Source organism: Mus pahari, chromosome 9, assembly GCF_900095145.1.
Source record: "Mus pahari chromosome 9, PAHARI_EIJ_v1.1, whole genome shotgun sequence".
Taxonomy (NCBI): Eukaryota; Metazoa; Chordata; class Mammalia; order Rodentia; family Muridae; genus Mus; species Mus pahari.
This window is the reverse complement of record NC_034598.1, coordinates 27807523-27816628: the sequence shown is the minus strand read 5'-3', so window position 1 is coordinate 27816628 and position 9106 is coordinate 27807523. Positions and strand designations below refer to the sequence as shown.

General features: G+C 49.9%; 1 protein-coding gene across 2 annotated transcripts in view; it reads left to right on the top strand.

The window, feature by feature from the left end:
• Hkdc1 (hexokinase domain containing 1) overlaps nt 1–9106 on the top strand; it is a 37777-nt gene that overhangs the window by 9179 nt on the left and 19492 nt on the right. Inside the window, exons 3-8 of one of the 2 annotated variants that reach the window (XM_021205082.1) lie at nt 1282–1430; nt 1510–1629; nt 3273–3368; nt 4629–4728; nt 6760–6943; nt 8650–8805. In XM_021205082.1, the coding sequence (XP_021060741.1) occupies nt 1282–1430; nt 1510–1629; nt 3273–3368; nt 4629–4728; nt 6760–6943; nt 8650–8805 (805 nt within the window). The remainder of the gene's footprint in view (nt 1–1281; nt 1431–1509; nt 1630–3272; nt 3369–4628; nt 4729–6759; nt 6944–8649; nt 8806–9106) is intronic. The other variant, XM_021205083.1, reaches the window with a different exon arrangement.

Genomic DNA, 9106 nt, shown 5'->3' with positions numbered 1-9106 from the left:
CCACTGAAACAAAATTCTGGCTGGGTCTATAAATGATTGACACCTTAGCTGGGGGGGAGGGAGGGGGCGTGTTCAGGAATGCAGAGTTCCAGGCCAGACAGGTGTGTGTGTGTGTGTGTGTGTAGAGGTATGTGTGTGTGTGTGTGTGTGTGTGTGTGTGTGTGTGTGTGTGTGTGTGTGTGAGACAGTTTGCACAGCACTGTTCTGGCCAGCTAAGCATCAGTTTTTAACTCTTGGATTGCCAGAACAGAGAAACCTCTGGAGCATAGCCCGGGCGTGTTTGTTGTGTAAAGACTGAGATGGAAGCACACAGGTCTCATGGAAATCCTACAGCAGGGACCTCTGTGCACTCAGCTTTGGGGGAACTGGGCCTGGGAACCTCCTCCCTGTGTCCTCCGCTTTTGCTGTCTGCTAGAGATGTTCTTGGGCATCACCTCTCAAGGCTCACTAACAGCAAGCAATAGACTGTCCAGCTGCCACTCAATGTACAGGAGACTGAGGTTGCCTTGGTGTGACATCGATCCTCTTATTGGGGTTTGCAGGCATGGGATTTCTTTTCTGTGTTCATGCCTGGCCTATGAGACCACCCTGCAGGCGCAGATAGTTCTTTATAAACACATCTAGTGTTGGGAGGTGAACTTCCCATACATGTGACTGACACCAAAGGCACTGGCCAGGGTCCTGCATAGGTGTCATGGTGTGTGGCGCCTCTCCCATACATGCACCATCCTGTGTCCCCTTTTGTAGCATCCTTCTCGGGCTTCTGGATGCAGGACCATCTGCTCCTGTTGGAGAGATTGTGTGCCCTTATTACCCCTAAATTAAGCAACCATGTGGTCCCTGCTGCCCTCTGAGGACTGGGGCTTGTTTCTCTTTGCTGCGCCCCTCTCTGTCTCATGCCTTTATGTGAGTTTTCCCAGTGGTTGGTGCAACAGCTTTCTTCCTAGATACAGCATCCGGGTATAGGCTCTGCTCTTGAGGTTCCTTCTCAGAGCCCCCCCCCTGCCCTGTCCTGCTCACAAAATGAGGTCACATGTGCCTTTTCCCAGTAAGCTTGCTCATTCTCTCCAGCATGACCGAGTGGAGCAGAATCAGACAGACGTCCCAGCTCTGCCAGCTCCTGTGTAGAGCAGACTGAAGACCATATCCCCAACCCTCAGGCTAGTGAGATGGTGACACTGATCCCCAGGGGGTTGGGATGTTGGACAGCGCTTGCTGTATGTCAGGCTTTTTACCACAGGAGAACCTCCACAGAATGGTGACTGTTTTCATTTCTCATAGAAAACGGGGAATTCCTTTCCCTGGATCTCGGAGGATCCAAGTTTCGGGTCTTGAAGGTGCAAGTCTCCCAAGAGGGCCAGCAAAAAGTCCAGATGGAGAGCCAGTTCTACCCAATGCCCAATGAAATCACCCGTGGGAATGGCACGGAGGTACTGGCAGGAGGGGCAGCCCTGGGGACCAGCCACGGGAGGCGGCACCTAAGCCCCGTGCCTGTGTTCTCTTTGGCAGCTCTTTGACTACGTAGCTGACTGCCTGGCAGATTTCATGAGGACCAAAAATCTGACGCATAAGAAGCTGCCTCTGGGCTTCACCTTTTCCTTTCCCTGCAGACAGAATAAGTTGGAGGAGGTAAGGGTGGGGGAGGGGAGGGAGAGGGGTGGGAGCAGGTGCATGCATGCATAAAATTCTGGTCTGTCGGTCTTTCTGCTTTCTACTAATGTGAGACAGAACAGGGTGATGTGGGCCCTTGGTTTCTGGGCTTAACAGAACATACACAGCATGAAGGACGGGACGCTTTAGGTGGTTCCCACAAAGGCTTGCTGGGCTCTAAGTGCACATCTCAAGGCTGCCCAGAGATGCAGTGCTGGCCTCAGAGTCATGGATATCCCCCTGCCTCTGACAGGGCACCTAAAGGCCATTTCATTTCCTCTGTCTGATGTTGCCTGAGCCTATGAAGGCAGAAGTGACCTGCGGTAGCCTCACGGTGGCAGTGTGGCACAAACACCAACTGTGGCTCTGACCATGGGTCTGAGTTGTGTGGTGGGTCCGATCGGAGCTCCTGGAGTATGTTCCTGTGTGCTCCTACATTCATAACTTAAGGGACTAGAAGATGGATGTCTGGGGAGTTTGTGGGCTTGGACTTAGCTGCTCCTGACCGGGGTGGATGGACTTGGGCAAGTCTGTTAATCTCCAAGTTCTCTTCTCATCTGGGAAAAAAAAAAAAGCCTGTAATTCCTTGTGAATTCAGACGAGAAATGCTGTGTGTAAGTAATGATCGTTCATTCAACCTAAGAACCATTTTTCCAAGTTGAAATGAAGTTCTCCAGGAAGTTCCTATAAGGTAGCACCGAGCTAGTTCTGGGGGAACCTACAAGTTGTACATTTTATACACCCCACAGTACTCTACCCCAGGGTGTGAACAGAGGGGTCCTAGGGGTCATTCTCTCATCAGTTCCCTGTGCAGCTGGAGGTGGGGCAGGGGGAGTGTGTGAGTGTGCACGTGGGTTCTATTATACAAATCAAAAGCTCTCGGCTCCTGTGTGTTGTGAGTCAGGGTTCTGGCTCTTCAGCATTTGTGCTTCCAGTAACTGAGGTAAAAGAGGTAAGGAAAGGAAAGGTGTTTCTGTTCCTAATATACCCACCCAAGGCAACATTAAAAAAAAAAAAAAAACTTCTTTGCAAAAGATGGAATCAACCCAAATGTCTCCCAGCTGACAAGCAGATTAAGAAAGGGCACCTCTGTACACCTCTGTACAGTGGAATTCTGCTCAGCCATCAAAAGGGAGCCATTCTGTCATTTGTGGGAATGTGCGGGAATGTTAAACTCAGTGAAATAAGTCAGGCACAGAGGACAAGTTACACGTCTCTCATTTTGTTGTTGTTGGGTTTGTTTTGCTTTCTCAAGACAGGGTTTCTCTGTGTTGTAGCCCTGGCTATCCTGGAACTCACTCTGTAGACCAGGCTGGCTCACAGACACCCACTTGCCTCTGCCTCATGAGTCTTACTTGTTTTGGAAATCTAGATAAGTCTCATTAAAAAAAAAAAAAAATCCCATAGCTGTGTGTAGTGTTTGTGCAGGTTGCCCCAATTGGATCATGCACTGAACCTGCCTACCATACTCCTTAAATTATTATGTATCAATTAGAAACAAAATCAAACCCCAAAGAATCAGAGTGGTTGAACCGAGAGAGGAGAGCCCGTGGGGCTCAGAGTCAGGTCTGTCTGCCTGCCACCTGAACACCTCCATACACTGACCAGAAGCATCCTCACAGGGTGTCCTGCTTTCGTGGACCAAGAAGTTCAAGGTCCGGGGAGTTCAGGACACAGACGTGGTGAACCGCCTGGCCACTGCCATGAAGAAGCACAAGGTAAGGGGCTGACCTTGGTGTGAGGCCTCCTAGTCCTCCACCCTTGGGCTTGGGGGCCCTTGTAGTGCACCCCCTAGAAGGAGAACTTGGCGGGGTCCCCCTTTGTAGTGAAGATGAGCGCTGGCCTTCTGGAGAACCACAAGAGGCAGACGACCTTTTTTGCCTGGGTCCCCAGACATCATAACCTGCCCTTGTTGGAAGGTTGAACTTTAGCTTCGGCTGTGTTTAAGCCCCACCTTGCCTCCTCTTTAGGCCAGGGTGTAGTGGTGAAGTCACGTGCATGTGCTTTGGGGACAATTCCTAGTTAACCAGCCAACCAACCAACCAACCAACCAATGAACACACAGGTCCCAAAGAACCAAAGAACACTGTTCATAGCTCTCTATTTAGTTCTCTACGCTTGCTTTTTTGATAATATTTTACAATCATTTTTTATAGCAGCGAAAGTAAGAGAGAGAGAAAAAAAAATCTCAAACCCTTAAAAGCTGAACTGCTTGTTGCATGATGGGAAGAAGAGCTGTTCTTACTGTTTTTGGCTGAGCTGGTAAATGAGCCTCTAGGAAGGGGGCTGATGTACCACGTGGAGCTATGACTCCCTAACCCCAAAGGAAGACTTTGATGTGTCGCTTTCTAACCCTTAAAGCAGTCAGTCCTTCAGATCTGAGGGAACGGTGATACAATGACCGGACAGAATAACCCATGTAGAAGAGATGGGGTTTTACCATGCTTGCTGCCTGGCAGGGCCCCATGGACCAGGACTGATGTGTTTTCTCTTAGAAATAACCATCATGGGGGCTGGTGAGATGGCTCAGTGGGTTAGAGCACCCAACTGCTCTTCCAAAGGTCCAGAGTTCAAATCCCAGCAACCACATGGTGGCTCANAACCATCCNTAACAAGATCTGACGCCCTCTTCTGGAGTGTCTGAAGACAGCTACAGTGTACTTACATATAATAAATAAATAAATAAATAAATAAATAAATAAATAAATAAATAAAAAAGAAATAACCATCATTCCCAGGACAGATATGTTTTCCATTATCTCCCCCTGGGTAGATGCCAGGGGCTGCCCGTATAGTCCCCTTCACAGAAGTCATTCCCTCAATGCAGAAGCACAAGCTCCCCGCACCTACCCTAGACTTGGAACCTTCACAAAATCTGTTTCTTGTAGGCAGTGTCTAGCAAGTTCACTGTTTGGGGGTGGTGGTAGAAAGAGTATGGCTTCCTTCCACTGATATCCTTGAGGCCTTCTGTTCACCAGGACCTGGACGTGGACATCCTGGCCTTGGTTAATGACACTGTGGGGACCATGATGACTTGTGCTTACGATGATCCCAACTGTGAAGTCGGCATTATCATCGGTAACTCAGTGGACTTGGGAGGGGGGTTGAGATTGGGGCTGAGTTTGAGTAAAACCTAAATAAATATGAAGGGTGCTGCCATTTTTCTCAGACTCAGACATCAAAAATCAAGTAATTTTTTTAAAAAAAGATTTATTTATTATTATATGTACGTACACTGTAGCTGTCTTCAGACACACCAAAAGAGGGCATCAGATCTCGTTATGGATGGTTGTGAGCCACCATATGGTTGCTGGGATTTGAACTCAGGACCTTCAGAAGAGCAGTCGGTGCTCTTACCCACTGAGCCATCTCACCAGCCCTCAAGTAATGTTTGAGGGTTTTATCTGTAGACCAGACTGCCCTTGAACTCACCATCATCCTGTCTGGATTACAGGTGTGTGTGTGTGTGTGTGTGTGTGTGTGTGTGTGTGTGTGTGCCTGCCACCATTTCTGGCTCCTGGGCTGCTCCCAGATAGCCACTTCGCTGCCTCCCATTCCTCTGCCGGGCTAGGGCACTTTCTGATTTTCTAGAAGGGGTTCCTTGGCCTGGTTTTCCTAAGGGGTCTGGCCACCTGAGCAGCTTGAAGCTCCTAACAATTCCAGGACCCCCCCCCCCCATTCACCCTGGGACAGGCACGTGCCAGTCATGGTATCACCAGCTGTTGTCCCCTCTGTCTGTCTTGGTTACTGTGTCTGAGACCACAGTTTGGGTTTAAGCTTGAACATTGTCCCACACTTGTCTGTGAAGTTTGTTTGTTTTTTTCAAATATCAGGTTAGAGTCTACATTTTTTACATCTCTCTCTCTCTCTCTCTCTCTCTCTCTTTGTTTTTTGTTTTTTACTTTTTCTGAGACAGGGTTTCTCTGTATAGCCCTGGCTGTCCTGGAACTCACTCTGTAGACCAGGCTATCCTCGAACTCAGAAATCCACCTGCCTCTGCCTCCCGAGTGCTGGAATTAAAGGTGTGTGCCACCACACCTGGCTATCTCATTTTTTCTTATTGGTATTTAAAATACCCAGACTAGGGTACCAGCCAGGGAAGGAGACGTTAAATAAACGGAGGGCTGAGAATTCAAAACTGCTTTGCTGAGGCACACTATTTCTCTTGCTTCAGGTACAGAATCTACATTTTTTTTTTTTAAAAAAAAAAAATTTCAGAGCTTCGAAAACACTCAGCTCATTCTACTTTTAAATTGTTTTCACAATCCCAAAAGGGTCCAAAAAGGCATGCCTATTTGCAGCCATCCATTAGCACTTGCCTGTGTGGGGTGCTTGCCTGAAAGGCTTTTGTACTCAGCGACAGGGTCTGGCTTTCTTAGCGGATACTTACCACCAAGGACCAGCTCTACCTCTGCTGAGGACCTCTGATGGCAGCCATGAGCCAATGGGTGAATGGTGTCAGTGGCCGGAGACATGGCCCAGCCCTTAAGAGCCTGGAGATGACGTGAGTTCCATTCCCAGCATGCACGTTGGGTGGCTCACACTACCTGTAACTCCAGTTTCAGGGGACGTGACTCTCTATTCTGGATTCCACAGCTACCTGTCCTCACATATGCCCATACCCACCCCCATAACTGAAAGAGAAATGTGAAGAACAGTTTTCGTGTCATATAGAGAGGAATGAGGGAGTGTAGAGAAAGCATAAAGAAGCACTCTGACGATTAGTGTGGTTGATTGATTGATTGATTGATTGATTGATATTTTTAAATTTATAAGGTTAGCTCACTCCCTCTTCCCTGGTATTCTTTTGTAGCATTGATGCATACTCACAAGGGATAGCTTCACAATTTACAGCACTCACAGCTGCACACCGTCATGAGCTGAGGTGTGTGGGCTCCACACGTGGGCCTCCCCTGTGAGCCTCAATGCCCAGGCGCTCAGGCTTGCCAGAGCCAGCGGTGGCTGCGGCGGTGGCAGCAGCGGTGGTGGCAGAGGGAAAGCACCCTGCCACCCTGCCTGCCTTTCTCAGTACCTGGGTACTGAGTTCTCCCCGTTTCCCCAGTCAGGCCCCGGTTCCTCTTTGAATGTTCTCTCCCGTCCGCTCTCCAGGAACAGGCACCAACGCGTGTTACATGGAAGACATGAGCAACATCGACCTCGTGGAAGGGGACGAGGGAAGGATGGGTATCAACACGGAGTGGGGGGCCTTCGGGGACGATGGGGCTTTGGAGGACATCCGCACCGAGTTTGACAGAGAGCTGGACCTGGGCTCGCTCAACCCCGGGAAGCAGCTGTGAGTGCTCCTTTGTTAGCATCCGGGGTTCAGCACCTGGCAGTCCCTGCTCACTCAGGTTCACTCTGTACCCCGGAAAGTCCTGCTAGATCCTAACCACAGTTCTCATGCAATCCATAGTTCTGGGGTATGCGTGAGCATCCAAGGCTCGCATTGCTAAGGCTGCGAACCAAATGCTCTGCTTCTGCTGTCTTGGAGTGTGTAGGTGAGTGGGCACAGAAGAAAGCCAGGCACAGAAAGCACAGGCCTCTGCCCAGGGCTTCCTTGAGGCTCCCCAGCCACTTGACATCCTCAGGAGTCTCCTCTCACAACAGCCACAGTGTGCGATGTTTGACCACGCCCCTTTTGAACAGCCCTCGGAACAGCTGCCCTGGCGCCTGCTACAGCTCTTTGTCGTGTACTGTGAGCTTTTTCCAGGCTCACTGCACAGCGGGCTTTGCTATCTTTCCTACAAGCGCTGCCTTCCGCACCTTTGCAGCTCATCGAGTTTGTCCTGGCTGGGCCTGGACCCCGCACATAACCTCCTTCCTTGTAACTATGAGCTAGGGCAGCATTGGACTATGGTTTCCATTTATCTCTGCTTCACTCAAAAGAATTTCCACTTAAATCAAGCCCGAATTTCATGTTCTTGCCTTCTGTGTCTTCAACGTTTAAGATAATTATTTTTGAAAAAAATTAGTTTTTATTTGTGTGTATGCATGTGTACATGTGCATACGTGCAGGTGCCCACAGAGGCCAGAAGATGGCATTGGTCTGGCCCCCTCCCCAGAGCTGGAGTTACAAGTGCTTGTGAGCTCTCTGATGTGGGTACTGGGAACTGAATTCAGGTCCTTTGGAAGAGCAACAAATGTTCTTAACTGCTGACCCATCTCTCCAGCCCCAATGGTCTAAGAGGTTTGTTTGTTTGTTTGTTTTTTATTGCAATGTGTTAAGTCTGGTTAGAACAGATAGTTCTGGAAATTGCATCTTCTGATACTTGAAGACTAAAAATGATATTATTGTTCAGCCTAGGAAACAATTAGTCTGGTGTAGAGGTTCAGAGGCGAGGGCCACCTCCTGGGGTCTTCCATCCGTGTCGTGGTGGGCCTTCTCTGGGGTCTCCGAGCTTCATGTCACACTTCTGTTACTGTAACAGATGTCTAAGCTAGTCGGCTTGTGAGGGTTCACCTGGCCCACAGTTTGGGAAGTTCCTTACCTACATACTCCAAGAGGAGAAGTGTGACATTTGGTTCACAGCCTTATGACTTCACGGCTTTTGGGCCTGTGGCCACGTGATATGTTATGCTGGATGAATGTGGCGGAGGAAAACCATTAACCTCATGACCGGGTGTGGCACAGAGAGAGGGCTGGGGTCCCACTTCCCTCTTCATGAATATGTCCCTAATAGGGGGTAGACTTTTATGGGGCCCACCTCCTAAAGGTGCCACCACCTCCCAAATGTAGGCCAAGAAGCAGGCCTTTGACAAAGGCCTTCAGTGGACACTCCAGACTGAAAACGAGACAGACCCTCAGTGTGGAGGTTAGCAGCAGCCAGGCCTTTGCTCTGGTGTCACATGGTGGTCGAGGGAGCTTCGGGAAATAGAAATCCGAAACACCGTGTTTCCTCATGGCGGAAGTGGGAATGGCTCCTCCGCGCAATGGCGTCTGGGAGCTCATGCTGTTTCGTCAGGGGTGTCGCTTGCACCGACCTGTTCATCCCATCGCAGGTTCGAGAAGATGATCAGCGGGCTGTACATGGGGGAGCTGGTCAGGCTCATCTTGCTGAAGATGGCCAAAGTTGGTCTCCTGTTTGGAGGCGCAAAATCCTCCGCTCTCCATACAAAGGGCAAGATCGAAACACAGCACGTGGCTGCCATGGAGATGTAAGCTACTGGGGTGTCCCTCCTTCTTGCCTCTGCGGAGGGCTGGGGTGTCTTGCCTTGCCTCTGCAGATGGCTGGGGTGTCCCCTGCTGCCCTGATTGTGGAGTGCTGGGGTTGGTGGCCACAGTGCTGTGTACTCAGGTGATGGAACAACAGTAGGGACCAGACCTTCCTCCCTCACAGGGAGTTTCAGTCCTGGGCTTGGCTTTAGACAAACTAGAAGTCTCAGCTGTGGCTCAGTGTCACGCCCTAGTGGGTCACTAACCGGGGACTACACTATCAGAAAGCCACCTACTTGTCAT